Below are 21,620 nucleotides of genomic sequence, written 5' to 3' on the forward strand. Positions count from 1 at the left end.
GGTTCAGATAAGCCACAACCGCAGTGTTGTCCATTCTGAGAAGCACATGACGGCCGATCAGTAGACTCGAAAAATACTGGAGAGCCAGAAAAAACGCCAGTAATTCCAATTTGTTTATGTGCCAGCTGCGTTGTGCCGCTGTCCACACTCCGTGGGCTGGGCGCCCATGACAAACAGCTTCCCACCAGGTCAAAGACGCATCTGTCGTGACAGTCTCTCGGGAAGCACAAATTCCCAGCCGAACCCCGGTGAGGAGAAATTCGGCTGACGCCCTGAAGTGCTGAACGCATGACGTAATCGACTGAGCGCGCGGGAGAGAAAGCTTTGCTGTCATCGCGCGAGAGTCCAATTCTATTCCCAGAAAAGTAATCCGTTGAGAGGGGACTAACACACTTTTCTGGAAGTTAGTGCGTAAGCCCAGGCTGTGTAAATGATTCAGCACAATATCCCGATGAGAGTGTGCTTGAGTCTGAGATTGCGCTAAAACCAGCCAATCGTCCAGATAGTTCAACACACGGACGCCCCGGAGCCGCAACGGGGCCAGAGCTGCGTCCATGCATTTTGAGAACGTACGGGGAGCTAGTGCTAAGCCAAAGGGAAGAATGCGGTACTGATACGCTTTGCCCTCTAAAGCGAATCTGAGGAACTTCCGGTGTCTCTCGATGATCTGAATATGAAAATAAGCATCCTTCAGATCGATCGTGACAAACCAGTCGTTTGGTTGAATCTGAGACAAAATAGACTTTACCGTCAACATCTTGAATTTGCTCGACCTGAGTAAAAGATTCAGACGGCGTAAATCCAGAATGGGTCGTAATCCGCCGTCCTTTTTTGGTACCACAAAATAACGGCTGTAAAACCCTGACTCCATCTGAGAGGGGTGTACTTCTTCTATAGCCCCTTTGCTTTGCTTTGTGTAGAGCAGGCCGTCGCCATCTTGGCAGCGCGTCACCGCGCGACTCTGCCGGACAATCAAAAATGCTGAAGCCACATCCACCTAGCACGACGGCAGTGTCAGCAGCGGCAATCCACCTGTCACTCAAGTGGCCACGCCCTTAATTATGCAGAACTTTAAGTTTAACGGATGAGTTATAAAAAAATTCACTCCCCTCACAGTTGTCATGAAGGGCAAAATTAGCTATTTAGACCAAAATAATTTTTTTAACCAGGCTGTAAACATGTTTTTTCCTGCTGTAAAGTTGGGCATTTTAACATGGGGAGTATATGGAACTGACTCCCTTTTGCAGCCAGCCTCAAGCGGCCAGTCAATGAATTGCAGTTTTAGTCACTTCCTTATTATTGGCCTCACGAGAGAGAGCGGGAGGTTGGCGCTCGGATAACAGTGAATCATTACACAAACACACATTACTGAAGTCAAGACTGTCTGTCACCGTGACTGTGATGGATCCAGATGTCCCACAAAGACGAGTCAGGTTAGCTTTTCCTCCCTTTTTCTCTCTTCCACTAAATTATTCTGCTGACATCCAATCAGCTGTCTTCTGCCTTTCTAAAGAGGACGAAGCAGCAGAGATTATGAGCGGGGGAAATGGAATGCAATTTTTGCCAGGGATTTTCTGGCCAGAATAATACATCGGAAGTGCTGAAGCCTTTGAAAACACTTCCTTTTATCAGCCACACGAGTTCGACTGAGGAGAGAGAGAGGACAGGTGACAGAAAGCAAGAGAAAACGGCATAAATGAGAGAGTTAAAGTGATTTCTGAGGGATAGAGATAGTCAAGGAGTTTTCTTTTCTTTTCTTCTTTTGGTGAATTGTGCACATCAACCTTCCTTCGTCCTCTGTGGAATTCTAATGGCTGTGGCACTGACTTGAGTCGAGGCTTTTACGGGAGATAGCAGAGCCGCTGCACTTCTCCAGGTTACACAACCTCCTCCACCTACAACCACAATATTTCTGAAGCCCCGAGAGAGGAGGCGGCACAGGAATGAGTGAGAGTCAGAAGAAAAGATAGTGAGATGTGCAATCTACAAAGAGTGAGAGAACTAATGAGGACAGCTATGTATAAAGCTTTTGCTACACCGCTGCTGTGTTACTTAAAGCGACACTTCACCCAAAAGTGACTATTCTGTGATCATATACTCTGGGTTTCCATACAAAATTTAAATTTAAACTTAAATTTAAACAAAATTAAATTTAACTTCTGCACAAAATTGGAATCACATAAAACATTTGCGAATAAGCACCGTTTCCATCCAATGAGTCAAAGAGAGCAAAATCGTCAGTTCTGTGGAACACATAGACTTTTTAGAAAGTCTTCACTCAGCTAATATTCATATTGAGCTTGGTGTGAGAAAAATATTTAATAACGGCTAAACATAAAATGTCAAGTGATGTCAAGCTGCGATGCATCTAACAACACCATATTTGTTTTTTGGAAAGATGATTCCATAAATAATGACTTGAGTATCAACCTGATCGCTATATTTACAGATGACTTCAGAAGACAATGAAAATGATGCATAAAATATATTTTATGGTTTAGTTGTTTTCTTAGGCTACCTGCTGTTTTTTTATCCGCTGCCTTGCTGTATTTTTCTTATTTAAAATAATTAATTAAAACCAAAAAGCAATCAAGTTTACAATATTACAAGATCTGAATGGAAGAAAAAGCGTGGGCCATTCACTGTTGTAATTGTTCTTTATTTTTATTTTTTTGTCTTCATACCCACATTTTCAGCTACTCTATAGTATTTTTATTAACTTCCAAAATTCCAAAGACAACAGGACTCACAATATTACAATATTGAAATTAAAGCAAAATAGAAATAGTTAAAAATTAAAATCATTTAAAAACATGATAAAATGACTTCATTACATATGAAAAAGAGACTATTTTATATAACATATAAATACTACAAAAAAATTATGTCATCAAAAACCTTTTTACTGAAATAAACCACATTGCTCAGTTTATGAAGTTCTTCAGTTTTACACATTTGAGAGTGCAAACAATCATTTATTATACACAATATCAAAATCAAATTATATCAAGAACTACTCATGTGAATAATATTGCCTCCAGTATATCTAACACCTCAGAGCAGTAGTGGACCAAACAAAACAACTAAACCCCAGCAGGACAGTAAACTAGATTTAGAACTCAATTCAGAATCAATATGGGTCTCAGCAGATCATTTCCCCAGATTTCATGTTGATGGGTCTTAAAGTTTCATAAATAAAACCCCAGCGGCAGTTCATTAAGTTCCTATAATTAGACTGCACAAGTTTCATCCCCTCAGTCTGCAGTCACTGTTCTGCAGGAACACTTTTCCCAAGAAATCTCCTGTGTTTGCCTTGGTACTGTACGCCAGAATGACATAGAGGTATGTCAAAAAAATAATAAAAATAGCTGTACAGAAATGGCTCCTTCATAGACTTTATTCATGTCATATTTCATTTGAAAAGTCACCTTCATAGTCAAAAAGAAAAAAAACATTGACTGCACTTGAACACAACACACTTTCCGTGGCTTTCCAGTGCTGTTTAGCTGGGATTGGAAGTGTCTGTCAGTAAAGCTTAATGTCTGAGTGTATTTGTGTGTTCACTCTGACCCTTGGCTACATTCGCTCTGACAAGCTAGGACTCGTGTAAAGTCACGGCTGTCGCTCCAAAAAGCTTCTGGAGAGACCCGGGTACAGGAAAGGAAGGGAACTTCAATGCATTTTACAAAAGAAAAACACACACATACACAACTGCATAGTGACAAATCTTGACAGAAATATTCATATAAGCATATCTGTCCATGTTCCTGAGGCATCACAGGCTTTTTTACCCATTTTCCTTTCTGGGGCACTTGTTTTCTTAAGGCCACTGCATGTAATGTCGAACAGAAAGAGACTTCCATTTATCCCTTTCCTTTTCCATATCCCTCTTCGCTCGTCTTCTATCCCCACACAGACTTCTCTGTATTGGGGAATTTCAGTTGGACGGCTTCACCGCTCTTCTTGTTGCCCTAGAAACAGGAACACGGTTTTGAAAACGCAGCTGAAATGGGAACAAATCACTGAACGCAGATGCGACAAATGTACACAAACAGAGAGCAGAATCGGCCTCTTCGTCAAGGTCGCATCTCTTTGAAAAGCTTGCCCCGTGAAGGCCAAGGACTGTCTGCGGACACCGTGTGTTACCAGGACAACCAGCGTGAAAATCAAACAGCGAGTTGCTAGGTAGCTAAGTAGCTTACATCTGTTAAACTGAAAGACAAATGACCTGTAACTGCTTCTGTATGGCACAGATTTCTGGAACACTAAAGAAACGCTGTTATATTCACACATAAGTTTGGTTATGAAACCTAGATGCTTTCATAGACAGTTTTTAATGCAACGCTGACATGCTCCCTACGCAAAAGATGTTCTAAACAACAATATCCTGGATTTTAAGAACTCTTTTTGGCAAAATGTAAGGCAGCATCACATACATCCTCTGTGAAGAAAACAAAAATGGTATGAATTATGACAAGCACAGTGAAAAATCCATCCAAAATGGCAGATCCATTGAGCTGAAAGAAATGCTGGCTAAAATGAACATTTAATCAATACTGAAAGGCTTCCATTCAAAGTTAAAATTGCACTATTTTACCCAATATTTGTGTTATAAATTCCTTATTAGCTCAATATTTTGTGCCATTAGATTTGCAACATACTAAGTTCCTCACAAGTAGGGGTTGATGTTATGTCAAAATATAGCCTATTTACTATGAAAACATATTCCTAGTCTTATTGTGAATGATTCATGTGTACATTTTTCTTCTGGTATTTTAACCGCATCATAACTTTCTCTTCCTCTGGAATCATTTCACTACAAAATATGTAGACTTTATGTAAAACAACAACAACAAATCTTTAACCCTCAAAGACCCAAGCATTGCTATTTTTTTTTTTTTTCAAGGTTTGGCAAAACAAACTTGAAAAGGTCCGGGATCTTGTGCAGCATCCCTGCGCACACACACACAGAAAGTAGTCAGAATTTTGAAGTGGATCAAAACCTTTCATCAACGTTGTCCAAAAGTACCAAAAGTATTATTGTCTCAGGACAACTTTGCTAAACCTTTCTGATCCACTTCAAATGTTGATTACTGTATATGACATGAAAAAAAATTATTGTAGAAAGCAGCAGAAATACGGTACAAAAATATATTTGTAATGTTAACTAATGAAACCTTATAGTAAAGTCTTACCGCAATTTTTGTCCACCAAAACTGTTGTTGTGATAGTGTCAACTACATATGTAGTTTTTAACCCATATTAAGCAAACCTATAATTTGATCATTCTATACAAATGTTGCAGTTTTTCTGCGCTGGGTCCCTGAGGGTTAAGAAAAATAATAAATTTAAAAACTCGGTCCAAGCTGATTTAGGCTGGTCTTCCCTCCTAGCCAAGCTGGTGTTTCTAGCTGATTTGCCTGCTGAGAAGTGTCCAAAACCCCTCTAAAACTTGGCTGAGAGAGCAGTCAATATATATATTTTTTGTTTGTTTGCATGATTGATTAATTCCTCTCCATTTGGACAGATTATTCTCTTAATTAACTTCCCTGATAATTACAGGACCAAAACTGACTCCATATGCTGCAGGAAATCTGAGCACATTCCCACCGGAGGTCATACAGCATTTTTCAGGATTGAACACTTGAGACTTAAAGTGACAATGTAAGTTCTGAAGAGAGACTCTTGAATAAAACTCGCTCTCTCTCAAACTCTCTTCTAATTGGCCGTGAACACAGTGTGACATGCCACATATGCCAAAGCAGCTCAACAGTCTTTAATCTTACAGATGTTTCTAGAAGTACCTCAGCGGCTGAGATAAACATCAAGACATATACATTTACATTTACTCACTTAGCTGACGCTTTTATCCAAAGCGACTTAAAATTGCTATAACTGTCAGAGGTCACACGCCTCTGGAGCAACTAGGGGTTAAGTGTCTTGCTCAGGGACACATTGGTGTTTCACAGTGGATTCGAACCCGGGTCTCTCACGCCAAAGACATGTGTCTTATCCACTGCGCTAGCACCACCATATACACATCCACCCTCATGCAGACTCACAGCTAACTCTCTGACTGCAGTGGCTTCTAGCTTGGATTCTTAGAGGGAAAGACGAAGGAGAGAAAAAAAATATAAAAATAGAGTACAAGGAGAGTTGAACTTAGGTCATTTCATCAGAAACGCAATGAAGAAACTGCAGGGTGTTAAAGAGAAATCATTAAAGGCAGGGTAGGTAAAAAATGTATAAACAACTTTCTTCCAAATTTGTTTAAACTTTATATATCAATGCATAATTAAAATGTAAGTACTCTGATAAAAAGAGTATAAAAATCGAGTGACACTAGACCGTTTAATCTGTATTAAACACAGCTCATTATTTCCATTCAGGACGAAACATAGGATTGGCTTAGGCGACTATCACTCTCTCGCAACCATGGCAACCACCCTTTTGCCACACATGACCTGCCCACTTGCGCGCGCACCTTTGATTTGAGGAATTCAAGAGGCACGGATCCTAGGAATACCAAAACAATGGCAGAGAAACAGCAAGCAAAATTCACAGTACCGGCCTATGCAGTTAATGAAGGTAAACCAGGCAAAAAAAGGAAGACAGTAACAGTACAAGAAAAGGCAATGAACAAAAAGTCTTTGGATAAACAAAGAAATAAAATGCGAGTTTATATCGGCGTGGCTTTCCAGCGATGGCGAGAACTGAGGGAACTCAAGGGGCTGAAAAGTGACTCCTTGATGGCTTTATTTCTGCTGGACAGGTAAATCTCTCTTTTTGTATTTTGATCATACATTTTTTTGTTTATTTTTTCATGAAGCATGTGTCATTAGCACACGTAGCTGCGTAATATAGCTAACATAACATTACTTAGCGAGCCGTAGTAGAGACGATAAAGCCCAGAAGGGAGGGGGTGGAGTGAATGGAAATAATGAGCTGTCTTTAAAACAGTCGTGAGAGGTCTACAGACACTCGATTTTTATACTTTCTTTTTCAGAGTACTTACATTTTAATTATGTATTGATATATAAATAAAGTTTAAACTAATTTGTAAAAAAAAGTTTTTTATAAATTTTTTACCTACCCTGACTTTAAGAACTTGAAGCATATTTTTAAAAACACTTCCTTGATTGTCCAGTAGAGGTCACTAGATAATACTCTACTGGTCAAAAATGTTTTTTTTTCAAATGTTTTTAAAGGGACTGTAAGTAGGAATTACTCCCATCTAGTGGTGAAATTGTATTTTGCATTCAAACTAATTTTGCTCTCCAGCGCCTCGCTTTTTCAAATGCGCGTTGCATCTACGGTAGGCGATATGTACCAAAAAGCTTTGACAGGATGTCTTCTAATAGCACTTCGTTTTGGCGACGATGTTTTCTTCTCCTGTGGCGCGGCATATGTATGGTCCATAATAAGAATGCAATCCAGACTTTTAAACTTGCCGGTGCAGTTTCAAGCGCCTCTCACTGCTCTGCACCTGCGTTTCTGGCTCTGACCGAAAACACGTTGTGGAAACTACATGGAAGCCTCCGTCGACCTACCCGTCCCATGTATATAAAGATAATAAATTCTTCATTTACGACGATTAGTTTAAACATTGGCATAGGTATTTGTACACCATTGAGGGCATATTTATGAATAAAAATATTGATTTTAGATAATAAAATACCTAAAAAGTTACTTATTGTCCCTTTAAAGACGACTAGTGTGCTCACCAATGCTGCATTTATTTGCTCCAAAATAGTCCAAATGTAATGTTTTGAAATATTATTACAATTTAAAAAAATATATATTTTAATATATTTTAAATTTTCATTTATTCCTTTAATGCAAAGCTGAATTTTCAACAGTCTAGTCCAGCCTTTAAAGTCACATGCTCATTCAGAAATCATTCTAATATGCTGATTAACTGCTCAATTATTATCAGTGCTCAATTATTCTTCTTCGTATTATTATTATTAAATATTTTTATGGAAACCGATTTGTGATGAATAGAAAATGTAAAGGTCTTTATTTGAAACAGAAATAATTTGTAACATTATAAATGTCTTTACTGTTACTTTATCAATTTAATGCATCCTCAATTAATAAAAGTATTTTTTTTTAAGTCTTCCCTCAAACTTTTTGAAAGGCAGTAAATATGAGAAACAAAAACAAACCCCCTTGCATTTCTCCTCTTCTCTATTACTAGTTGTCAAATAAATATTACAAGTTTTATATTGTGTATATATATATATATATATATATATATATATATATATATATATATATATATAGTATAGCAATGTAGTTCAGTGCTGTTAGTGTATAATTTCCTCAATCAGCTTATGTTCTTAAAAACAGAGTACCTGTTTTTCTGGGTTTTATGCCTCGTTAATAAACAAAAACAGAAAAGAGCTGAATTCTTTTTACTTTGTCACCATTTACAATGTTTATTTCAAGGAAAGCATTTAAACCTGCTGTGGTTCAGCTAACCTTGGTAGCGACAGCCTTCAGCTTAGCCAGAAGAGAAGACTTGTTGGCATAAACTACTTCTTCCTCCTCATTCTCCTCTCCTTCTCCTTCCATAATGGCACAGCTGTCCGCTATCGGTAACTCGCACTCTTTATTGGCCGACATCACAAGTTTGGAATACTTAAACTCTAGCCTATCAGAGCACAAAGATAAAAGGAGCACAAAGCTTATTAGCAGAAACAGAGATTGTTGTGTATGTCCAAAAACTAAGATAGTCACAAGAATCATACTTTTTGTTCTTCTTCCAGAAGTAGCAGGTCAGGGAGACGAGCAGAATAGCACTGAACACTCCAAGCCCAGCGCCCACCTTCAGCCAGAAATCAATCGTCTCGCATGGAGACATTCTCTTCAGCGGGAGAGAAAGCCCTCCAGTACACAGCCGAGGTTCAGTCCAGACAAACACTGTGTCCTTAGAAAGAGGATCCACATCATGAGGTTAACTTAATGAGTTCTGAAGAAAACAAACTTACCCTAGAAAATCTAGGGTGCGCACATGTCACAACAGATGCTAGAGTAGACTGATTTTATTACTTACATCAATAAGGATCAGACTATTATTCTTATCTGATTTAAACTATAGAATACCTTGCAGTTCCCTAGCAAAGCCAATTAGGTACAAAAACATTACAACTAACTTCTCAGACAATACTATATACACAGTAACTCATCAGTAGAAGTACTGAAAGAGTACCTGCACTCCCGCCTTACATGCTCCTTCAATGGCGTGGTAGTCGACAGCAGTGCAGCGTGGACACGCACTAGAGCTCTCCCACAGGAAGTGGAACGTGCAGCCGTCACAGGTCCCTGCAGGACACTCACTGACACAGGACAGAGGAAGTCAATCTAAACTGGAATTGGGCTACTTTTACAATACTGTCATGTGTTTTAGTAATCTCCCTAGAACACAATTTTGACAGAAGGGAGCCCGGACAGAGGAGAAAACTGTGAAAGGAAAAGAAATGGGCTACTTTTGGGTAAGTTTTGATACTTTTTTTTGCAATAGTACAAATTTTTGTTTGAGACATGGTAACCCTAACTGAAAACCCTCTTAATGACTGTAGAAATCTGATCTTATACACTGCAAGTTGTTTCTTTAATATATTACCATAATAATTACATTATTAATAATCCATAGACATACACCACTGGTGATAAAATAAATGTTACAAAAATAAAACAAGACGAATAAATCAGCTCAGTGGGCCTGCAGTTAGGTGATTTGGTATGGCATGATGGGAGATGCCCAGTGCCAAATTTAGACTGCATTAACAGCAGAGTACTTGTTTTGTGTGTGTGTGGGTGTGGGGGTGTGTGTGTACCTGGGTATGGAGATGTCTCCCTTCGCTGTCTTCTCTGGGTTACAGCGCAGTGAAAGCACTGCATTCCTGCCTCTCGGACATGAGGTTGTGACCTGTGAAGATCTTAACAAATAAAAGACACCATTAAACAGGTTAAAGATGATAGAGGGAAAAGAACAAACATCACACTTTATTACAAAACCTCTAAAACTCCAGACAACAATATATGAGAGGAACTTTAAGAGGTAGTTTGATGACGTAACTGCCAGTACCGATAGAAGAAGTGGATATCTGGGATTCTCTTGGATGCAGATGGAAATAGTTCTGGTCTGGCGGTTATTCCGTTAAGTGATTTCTCCACTGTGGCTCCTGTGACACATACACACACACACAACCTGTCTTAGAGGACACATGGGGGTGACAGGCAGCACAGCAGGAAGTGCTCAGTAAGCAGGACCACCCGTAGATTCAAGTAATTAATCGCATTTATCACTAAACAAGTTTTACACCTTAGAACACAGATGACAGGCACCGTTAAATTATTATAAAGAAACAGAAAACTACAGCACATTTTTATTAGCTGGAGCTTCTCTAATATTAATGGCTACGAACAGTAAATATTCCTAATGTCAGGATGCTATGATCTTTTAATGAATACATGAGTTCAACATATAATAAGATCCAAGGTTTCTATGTAAATGTTGCATCCCATCTAGGTCCCAATACATGTATTGATGCTATAATTCTGTAATTTTTTGTGTATATATATATAAATAATATATAAATATATAGAATTCTTATTTTTTTTTTAAATCATTATCTACGTTTTTTTTTTTAATATAAGAAAAGAAATTATATTTAATTAATTAATTAATATTTTAATTAATTTCATTCAATATTTAACAATTCTATAAAAAATATGAAATGACATTTTCTGGCAGGAATGTTGAGGTGTAACAGGATTACTAGTGTGCAAAAGTGTTTGGAAAACGCTATTAATTTGTTTATTGTATACACACACAAAAAAAAAAAAATATTTAACTCATTCAAATTCTACTCGTATAAAAAAAAAAATAGTAAGAACAATAAATTTACACTGCATGAAGATGTTTTATAGTTGCCACTGTCCCCAAGTGGTCTTCTCATTAACAATAGCAGCGCAGACAATGTTTTGCTCATAGGTGATATTTCATACTTATTGAGCTTTGATGATTAAACTGCAAATGACTTTAGTAAATAGCCCATTGGGATTAATTTTTTTTATAATAAACCGTTAAAGCAGCTTTTCTCCATTATTTACTGGAAATGGAAAGTCTGTTAAACATTTAATTGATCTCATAAATTACAACATTAATTTTGGCAGCCTTATTAGGAAGTAATCCAAATGGATGAAATATGGACGTGCAAGTCACTATCAAGAACTCTAAATATATATTTTTTGTTTGAAATTTTAAAATATGAAATGGTCGCACCCTGAAAAGTGTCAGCCAGGCTAATGGACTGAGAGGATAGAGCTGTTCTTAAGCCCCGCCCATCGGATGGGATAATCGTTGATTGACAGAGAAAAGCCTCCACTGAACTGCCCTGCTGTCCACCTCCAGTGTCCTCATTGGGCAGGTTTGTGACATTATCTCTGCAGACTGCAGTCTTGTGACCCTGATAAAAGACAGATGAATGAATAAACCACATTCTTGTGATGTAATTTCTGCTCATTTCAGGGGTTGGTGTCGTACCTCAGCTCCACACAGGCTGACATTGAAGAGGTGGTAGTACTTTGTGCCTTTGGCAGTGAAGCTGGGCCCGTTCATGATGGACCCAGCGGAGGTCAGAGCACTGAAGTCATACTGAAGAGTCCGACTCTGGTCAGTGTATGTGAACGAACAGTCACTGAAACACACACTGTGCTCCTAGAATTTAAACATTCAAGAGAGAACCGTCACACACTTCCTAGTTATTATTCCTGAAGCACTTTCAGTTATGCCTGTTTTCTCAACCACTAAGCCATTTTATCAATTTGCATAATGACTTAAAATAAAAAGCATTTTTTATTGTCATATAATGACCCTTCATCATATTTTTTTTAATGAATAGTGCTAAAATATCATTAGCCAAACTTTTGAAAACATTACATTATATTACAAATTGTTTAATTTGGGAGAATAATAATCATGATTTTATAAGTTGGAAATAGGAAGTTTCCGATAACACGTGAAGACAGCAGAGAAGCGCTCTCGCTCAACACAGTGGAGTGAATCCCAATAGAAACCCATAGAAAAGGCCAGGTTTCATTACTTCTATTTATTTGTATTTAGCAATAGTAATAATAAATAGATAGATAAATTATACAAGTGCTACTTAAAAACAGAGCAACAACAGTTGAAATACCTTGTTGCTTTTGCTACCTGGCCCACACAGCTGGCACGCTTCTTTGCCATAGATGTGGTGCCCAGATAGGACGGTGTTAGGAGGGCACTCTTGGCACTGGTTGGTCTCTTTATCAATGTAGTGTCCAGCTGGACAGGGCACACAGGAGGAGCCGGCCCGCTGAGACTGCAGGGCACACGCACGACACACTGATGCCACTCCATCCATGGCGTTAGTGACAGACACAGAGTAAATCTTCACCATGTCATTTACATACTGACGCACCTGATGGACAGTGGGAATGAACATCAACTACTGTCATTCTTTTAATCAGGGTGTGTGGGCGCGTGCATCTGTACTCACATCAGTAGCCTGACTGGTGCGTTGAAAAGCCCAGGTGAACGTGACAGAAGAGTTCTCAGTTATGATGTGTGTGTAACTCTGTTTGGTTTTACTCCCGTCCCATGATTCAATGACATTTGTGCTCCTTCTGTCCACATCCTGGAGCAACAACAAAGTCAATAAAAAAGAAATTAAAGTCTGAAAGTCTAAAGTCTGATAGTACTAAACTAAAAGGAAATTTTATTTCATCTTTCTTATTATTTACATCCCAAACCTCTATGACTTTCTTTCTTCTGTGGAACACAAAAGATATATTCTGTAGAATGTTTATAACCGTTCATACTGTGGAAGTCTATTGGTCCCTATACCATTTTTAATCAACATTCTTTTTTTTATTCTTTTTTTTCCACAGAAGATAGTGAATAATACAGGTTTGGAATGACATTCATTTGATGACTTATTTTATTTATTTTTATTAATCTTAATTTTATATTGGGTGGACAATGTCTTTAAAAGGTACACCAATAATGTTTCAGTTTTTTTGCATACCTTCTGATTCTTCATCTTGTGTGAATGTGCATGTTTTTAAACATATTCTACACTGTGTCATTAGAAATTGTAGTCCATTTTCTACATAATTACAGCAAAATTGCAGTGTGTATATATATATATATATATATATATAAATAAAAGTTTAACTTTTATTGTATATTTTACATATTTCTATTGGCAGAAAGGGTTAATGTGGGGAAAAAAATAAAATGTTGGTACCAGTACACACCAATTACAAACTGTCATGAAAGTGATAAGTTAAAAGTACCATTTTTCATTAAATATTTTAAGTGCACCTTTAAAAGCAGATAAAAACAGATCGGACTGCCGTAAAGAGCATCACAAACACACTCACTTCCATGAAGTAGAACTCGCAGTCAGTCGAGCAGTTGGTTTCAAATTCAAAAGTGATCCGGCCGTACTCACCGCCGGATGCTCCTCGAACTGACACAGGCAGCCTGATACAACAAACAAGACAGACTCACTGCTAGACAGACAGCACAGGTTATGTGAGGACAAACACTTCGGGTTCTTTGATAAGAGTACCAAAAGGGCATTATGTTCTTCTTATACCAACTCACACATTGTACAGTATTTTAACCATGCTAATCACACAAGGCTTTAATGAACATTATGCACAGGGGGGCAGCACTTGAATAGTGTAGTTGTGTGGAGGTGGACAAGTTCTTAAAGACTCACTTGAATCCAGGAACAGCGAGATTTAATATGAGATAATCGTTATCTGAACGACCTGCCCCTGATTGTACATGATCACCCGCTGCTTCCCAACCTAAAACACAAAATGTTCAAGTATTATTCACAGATGTACACATAAAACGAGAAGAACTTTTGGTAGAAAGGCCATTTAAATAGATAAGTGATGCAACAGCGACACCTAGCAGCAAAAAGGAGCATTGTAGCCATATGCCGTAACATAATACCACATCATCATACTCATGTAATCTCTCACCATTCAATCCATCACAATTGTTGTTGGCCACGTTGAAGCAGGATGTGTTCATGTTGGCAGGCAGCACGTTCCACCACTTGTACTCATACCCGAGGACAGGCTCTGTGCCAGCTGGACAAGGCTGGCATGCTACAGATGCCACACAATCCATGTTTAATATCTCTTCGCTGTTTATTTGTATGATGTTCATGCTTTTAGAAATAATCATGTTTCATATGTCTTTCTTAAAATGTTAGGATGATTTATCACCTTTGACCCCATCAGAGTAAGTGCCGGGTGGGCAGGGAGAACAGGTAGCAGTGTCGTTGTTATAGAAACCGGGATTACAGGGTGGACAGGGCTCACGCTGACCAGAAGGTGGCAGTGTTACTGCTCCAGCAGCAGCTTCCAAACAAATCTGAGGCTCTACCCACTTGTATATGACCTGAGTCTATGAGAGAGACAGAATTAATGGACTTGTTTTTTTCTTATTGAAAAACATAGAATATTTCTATTTGACTACATTACTATGTGTGTGTGTGTGTGTGTGTATATATATATATATAAAGAGAGAGAATACTAAATTTGATTAATGCAATGATAGTTTTTTATAGGCTTGATATATGTGTGTGTGTGTGTGTGTGTGTGTGTGTGTGTGTGTGTGTGTGTGTGTTTTTGTGACATATCAGGACACGACTCTGTATAATGACATGGTTATGACACAGGTATTACAAGGAGAGGGTGACTTATGAGGACATAACCCATGTCCCCATTTATCAAAACATTTATAAACCATACAGAATTAGTTTTTTTGAGAAATTAAAAATGCACAAAGTTTCCTGTGAGGGTTAGGGTTAGATGTAGGGTTGGTGTAGGGCCATAGAATATACAGTTTGTACAGTATAAAAACCATTACGCCTATGGGATGTCCCCACTTTTCACAAAAAAAAATATATGTATATGTGAAAAATAAATGTTACTCATTTCATCTGAAATACAGTGCTAGTTGTTTTGCATGTTTTACAAAATTATTTTACCTTTCCATCTTTATCACAGGTGCTGTATGTCTGGATGTAATCTTTTTCGGAGCATGGTGGTCTACTTTTGCACGTGGCAGAGCCTTCTGCTGTTAAAGATACAGAAGAGTGAAGAGTCTGGAACTGGAAACAAGCCTCACACAAGCAAAACTATTCAAAAGGTTAATAAAAAGAATAGGTTCATGTAATATGAGTGAAGGCATGTTTGAGGCTCAAGTAAGTGTAGAAGGAGATGATAAAGTTGTGAGTTTTTCTCATCCTAATGTTATTTTCTCAGTCCAAATTAGGTCTGTGAATCTTTGGGATTGGTTGATTCCTTAGATTTAAATTCAAAAACAATTTGATTTGATGCATGTGATTCAATATAATGAAATTCAACAATTGAAATGATGAAAAAAGTATTGAAAGATTTGCCTAATGTATTTTAGATAAGTAAAACAAAAAGTAAAGTCAATTTGCGTAAATATGCTTTTATGTTTGAGGAAGAAACAATAATGTGAATTTTGAATAATATGAAAGTGAGGAAATTACACAGTTCTCTGATGTTTGTAAATGGTCACATGTCATGCATTGTGTGTGTGTGTGTGTGTGTGTGTGTGTGTATTTATTTTAGAATTATTATAGAATTATAGAATTTTTATTATTTAGCAAATTATCAACTTTCATTAGCTTTGATCAACTTATGAACACCCTTCAGTTCCCTCACAAACGCAAGTTTTGGAAAAAAGTGCATTAATGGGTGTTTTTTTTTAAATGTACTACAAGCACATATATCTGCATAGTGTAGTTAGGCCTACGCATTCACTAGAATTCAGTTTATGTGGCATCTTTATGCATGTGTGCACTTACAGGCGAAGTGTGTTTTTGAGTTGCAAGGTGTGCAGGAGCTGGCCCCTCGGCCAGAGTACGTGTCCCGTGGACAGGGTTCACAGGAGGAGGAGCCCGGGGCACGACTGAATGTCCCAGGTTTACATGGAAAACATTCTGATGTGTACGCCACACCTGCAGGAGAGAAATGCCATCATATAATCTTTCAACAAGGAGGAGTAATTAATTCACATTAAAATGGAGAATTTCCAAATCAGCACATCCTGACCATCAATCCGTATGTTCTTCAGGATTACAGGTTTGACTGCTTTAGAGTCGAGTGTGACTCTAGTAGTTCTCCAGTACAGGATATTAGTGCCAGAATTCAGATTCACCTGATCATACGAGGATGAGAATTAAAACACAGTTTAGAATTAAGAAACAGAATTGCAAACAAAATTACTACTGTATGTACACTACTGTTTTACCTTTAAAACTTTGTTTTTGAAGAGGTTATTACTTTTATTAGAAAGGATCCATTAAATTGATCAAAAGTGATAAAGATTTCTACATTGTTACAAAAAAACTATGTTAAATAAATTAATAATTTCTATGAATTAAAGAATCCTGAAAAAAACTGCATCATGGTTTTTCACAAAAATATTAATCGGTTTTCAACATTGATAAAAATTTGAAATGTTTCTTGAAAAGCAAATCAGTAATAAGAATGATTTATTTATGATCATGTGAAACTCAAGACTGGGGTTATGGCTCTAATTCAGCTTCGCTTCACAGAAATAAATTACATTTTAAAATATACTCAAATAGAAAAAAAATATTTTTAATTAAATTATTTTACAATATCGACATTTTCACCGAATTTTTTAAACTTTCGAATGGTAGTGTTCCAAGCATGAGTGTATATAAAAATATAATAATAATAGTTTCTAGTTGTGTTTTTGACTTACACTATGTGTTCCCCACTCTCCATGAGTAGTCAGTTTGATCCATTTTCTATTTGACTCCTGGTCCATCTCTTGGCACTGGTCGTTCTGAATCTGTCATAAAAAAATAAATAAATAAAAAACACATTTTGATTTGTACAATACAGATTAGCTGCTTTCGATATCTTAAATATCTTGCACACAAACATTCCAGAGCTAAAATGGGATCCAAACTTACAAAGAACTCAAAGAAGATGCTGTTATCCACATACTGGTAGTCAAAGGACACGGACCCCGGCTTCTTCAAGTGTACAGTGTAGATCAGAGATACGGTACACTCATCTCGGTTGGACTCCAGATACGAGCCCTGAGCGACCCACTTTGCACTAAATGCATAAATACACAACATACATACTTTGGGCACTACAGTCTTAAGTTATATAACAGGATAAAAATAAACGATTGGTTTAATACTCATTGTTTCCTGTCCCTGGAAGTGTGTGTGTGCCTGCACGAATAAGTCTGTATGCTTAAATCTGAATATGTGCTGATATTAAATGAAAAAATAAGAGGAAAAGGGCAAAAATACAGTGTTAGTTGCAATAACTTTGATAAGAACAAGACATTGAAACCTTGGGAACAGTCATTTATATATATCTGACTGGTTGTAAATAAAACTGTATCTTATATGCATGTTGTCCTTTGTGTATTTGGACTTTATTTCTATTTAGTGTTGGATAAATGAACACAAGCAATACCTTTTAAACACACCAAATACAGAAAGCCAAACAATCTTTTATACTGTACACAACGACTTCTCCAAAGGAACTGACCTGCTGCAGGTGGACGCATTCTGTCCGTTGGGTGCCAGGCTGCTGAATCCAGGAGGGATGTCGTCCCACTCATCGAAGCGCAGGCCGCTGCCCAGCGAGTAAGTGCCAGCCGCACACCGAGTGCACTCCTGAGCAGACATCTCCAGAAATTCCCCCGCCTTGCACGAGAATGCTGCCCAAAGGACGGAACCAAATATACAATACTGTTTATGCCATACTGACCAGTTCAATCACTCATCCAAAGAATTATTACAGATCTGAAATCAGTTAGGCCATAATATTCGTTTTATGAGATCAGGCTAGGTTTTTCAGCTTAATAAATAAATAAATAAATAATGATGGCTTAGTTTTACTACCATTAAAAATTGTATACAATTTAAAAGAATTAGCTGCATATCAACTGCAGTGTAATAAAAAATATATAAATCAATAATAGAAGCTTTTCCGTATTAAAAATAAATAAATAAATCTGTTACAGACACATTCAACAGATCTTAAAAGCTTTTAACTTCCATAATGAGACACTTTTAATTGAAAATGACTAATTAACATGAAATAAGGTGATGAGTGGGAGCCTTTTTATACATAGCAATCTCACAGAATCATGAACATTTTTATTGGTTAATCTTTTTTTTAGAAGGAAAAGTAATTTTAGAGGCAGGGAATATTTATGAATATTAATAATGTGCAGAATAAGACCACGAAAATGTGTTTATAAAGTTAAAAGTGAGGGACGTCGTGGCCTAATGGTTAGAGAGTCGGACTCCCAATCGAAAGGTTGTGAGTTCGAGTCCCGGGCCGGCAGGAATTGTGGGTGGGGGGAGTGCATGTACAGTTCTCTCTCCACCTTCAATACCACGACTTAGGTGCCCTTGAGCAAGGCACTGAACCCCCAACTGCTCCCTGGGCGCTGCAGCATAAAAATGGCTGCCCACTGCTCCGGGTGTGTGCTCACAGTGTGTGTGTTTGTGTGTGTTCACTGCTCTGATTGTGTGCATTTCGGATGGGTTAAATGCAGAGCACAAATTCTGAGTATGGGTCACCATACTTGGCGGAATGTCACTTCACTTTTTCACTTCACTTAAAAGGGTTATTTTTCAGATTGTCTTTAGCTGGTTTCATCCATACTACATGATGACTAAAATCAAATGCAGGGCCCGAGGACTCTAAATGATTTCTCAGGGGCCACTGAACATGTTCTGTCCAAGAAGAAATTCCTCTGTGCTGATAAGCAATGACAAAATGCTGTTCAAGTACACAAACTTGCTATTTAAAGTATATGCAATCACATCAGTGCACACATTTATGCATGAACATTGCAAGTTTATAAAGAGGTTCATTTCCCAAAGTCTCCTCTCAGTTAAAATCAAACTTCCTGTCTGTCTAAAACACTGTGTGAACCTACTGCAGTCGGTGCCCTGCACAGGTTCTGGTAGTCCTGTGCATTCTCCTGGATTCAAAGGGATGGCCACCCTCCATCTCGATCCGGTGCTGTCACACTCTGTGTACTGAAAGTAGTAGTCCGCCTGCGAAAACAAACAACACGTCTAAATTTAACAAGATACTTGTGTTTTGTGGGTGTGAAGTTTGGCTAGTAAAGAGTAAGGCACATGGGCATTTGAATATTGTGTGGATTTAATGCAGAGGACAATAAACGTGACTTAAATGCATGAGTCATCTCGTCCGGAGTCTGCGGAGGACACACCCTTTCCATTCCAGGCATCAGTGGGGTTTCAACTGGAAACGAATCTCAAGTTTTTGAACAGATATTTCCTGTTCACAACTATGCACTGGCAGATTTCTCATTCATTAAAGCCTTGAAAGATTTCCCCTTCACTCAACAAGTCTGTGTTTTGAGTCGGAGTACGACTCGACCAAATTAGAGAAACATCTCATTTATGATCAAACTGCGGTGTTATTTCATATCTTGTTCCTGAACAAATTGAATAAAAACTGCAACTTTCCATTTTTTCAGTTAATTAAATGAAGTGGCAACATATCTTTTTTGTCAACTCAGTGATTCAATGACTCCCTCATCATTACATGCAAAGAGACAAATAACCTCCAAATCATTTATTTTTTTATATCACATGCCTGCAATTCTTCCAGCACTTACTGAGTGACTTGGAAGGAAAGGCAGCCATCAGGAGGAAGCTGATAATAAAACCCAGAATGCCCTGCGGGTCAACATACGGGAGGGCGGACTGAAAGACAGCTCAAAACAGGAGCTAGTCACAGATATTACCATACAAAACCCTAATGCATTACCACAGATACAGTATTAATAATGTGCCTCTGATGGCTATAAAAAAATAATAAAAAGCTTGATATATTTGATATGCCAGGCTTTACCGGATAATGTAAATAATTAATGTGGCTTGAGAGAACCGTGTACAATTACCAACTGATTTTTATGAATGCATAAGCCAAATAGTTCCAAATCTGCAATACTTTTCCTTATTCATAGCCAATTACTGCAGTCGATCTTTTAGTTTACGGGACACGCATGATTTTAACAGTCACAGTTTTTCCATGCACAAAGAACAGAGGAGGAGATGAGCTCTCATTGAAAGTGGTTTCAGCGAGGCTATTCTTAGCATCATATCACCAGGCTCTTCAGATGGGCACGCAGGGCTGACCATCTCTGTGAAAAGCTCCACTTAGCACTCCACTGGAACCTTGTTCATCCATTACCATAACATTAGACATAAAGCACACACCCTGGCTGGATTCTCTCCGATTATTTCAGTGACAAATGCATATTTAAATGGGATGCCCATCTCAAACAGCAATCTGACACCAATCAATACACAGCGAGACAAAAAGAATATCAGCTTCTTAATCAATATGAATCTGAAAATCTTAAGATGCATTAGTATAAAAATGCCAAACATTTGATACAGGAAACATAAACTATAATACTGTGTGAACTAAAAAATCTGATTTCAAAGAATCTAAATGTATATTCAGAGCCTCAAAAGTCCTTTCCCTCATGACTGAAGGAACCACTGACAGAATTTCCACTTCTTGTAAGAACTTATGACTTCCATTAAGCACTCCAAAGCTCCCAGAGATATGATTTAAGGCTCCTCAGGAAGCCTTTTGCAGAACTACTGTTTGTAAACGTGTTTAGATTTGTCAGTGTGACCGTCTGATTCGTTTTACTGTTAACATGTTAAAGCAAGAAAAAAAAAAAAGACACAAGTAACAATTGAACAGAGCATCTATTCTAAATGTTTTTATAAACCAGCGTTTAGTACTTTATTCAGACAGTCTACTTCTCATTGGTTACGGTTATCCAATCTGTGTAGAGTATCTGTCGCACCTGTTACTTTGGTTATTGTAATGTGTGACAACCTCATCTTGCTCCACGTGTTAGTAAAGGAAATCGATCCCAAAAGTGCAAATAAATGTATGCCAAACAGTCAAAGATGCTTTAAAAATAACCCGGCGTGTGCACAAACAGATATATGAACTGGAAGAGTGCATTTAACGCAAAGAACGCTGAATATGAACGCAGAAATCTCAGCGGGAATGATCTCTCACCTCTTCACACTGGCGCAGGTGAGCCGCTATTGCCGCGGACGCGCTCACGATGAAAATGCAACATATCCACGCCGAATAATGCAGTATAAAACAGCTTCGTTGGCGGACAATGGTTCTCCTCGTGCGTTCCATCGCTTGCCGAATGGAATAACGGGACCGTCCCATCATATCAGCGAGCGACGTCAACAGCGTCATCTGACGGAGCCGCTTTGAAGTCTTATAAATGACGTCACAGCGGTGTCTTGAACCATAGTAGCCTACATATCCACTCACGAAGTTTCATACTTTGAGGGTGACCATCACATTATTTCTATAATCAAGCACCGTAGGGTCATAAACATAAAAATATCTGTAATATATTCGAATTCGGACAATGAGCATTCAGAACACTGCTTTTATATTGAATAATAAAATAATCCGATGGA

General features: G+C 38.0%; 1 protein-coding gene across 2 annotated transcripts; it reads right to left on the minus strand.

Annotated features, from left to right (window-relative positions):
• Window positions 1-1,407: 1,407 nt before the first annotated feature.
• On the minus strand, window positions 1,408-21,409 carry LOC132156307 (endosome/lysosome-associated apoptosis and autophagy regulator family member 2-like). Of its 2 annotated transcripts, none has more exons than XM_059565253.1 (22): window positions 21,196-21,409; window positions 19,055-19,175; window positions 17,650-17,821; window positions 17,055-17,202; window positions 16,841-16,930; window positions 16,162-16,267; window positions 15,915-16,067; window positions 15,066-15,154; window positions 14,299-14,479; window positions 14,050-14,178; window positions 13,779-13,869; window positions 13,435-13,537; window positions 12,549-12,686; window positions 12,207-12,470; window positions 11,555-11,728; window positions 11,294-11,477; window positions 10,094-10,190; window positions 9,843-9,944; window positions 9,215-9,341; window positions 8,754-8,932; window positions 8,485-8,656; window positions 1,408-1,507 (listed from the first exon to the last, which is right to left on the minus strand). In XM_059565253.1, the coding sequence occupies exons 1-22, from the start codon at window positions 21,388-21,390 to the stop codon at window positions 1,430-1,432; spliced, it is 3,093 nt and encodes a 1,030-aa protein (XP_059421236.1). In that variant the 5' UTR covers window positions 21,391-21,409; the 3' UTR covers window positions 1,408-1,429. The 2 variants fall into 2 exon arrangements, with proteins under 2 accessions (XP_059421236.1, XP_059421237.1); XM_059565254.1 differs by lacking the exon at window positions 1,408-1,507 and adding an exon at window positions 3,387-3,971.
• Window positions 21,410-21,620: the final 211 nt, after the last annotated feature.

Source organism: Carassius carassius, chromosome 13 (assembly GCF_963082965.1).
Source record: "Carassius carassius chromosome 13, fCarCar2.1, whole genome shotgun sequence".
In the NCBI taxonomy this organism is placed as follows: domain Eukaryota; kingdom Metazoa; phylum Chordata; class Actinopteri; order Cypriniformes; family Cyprinidae; genus Carassius; species Carassius carassius.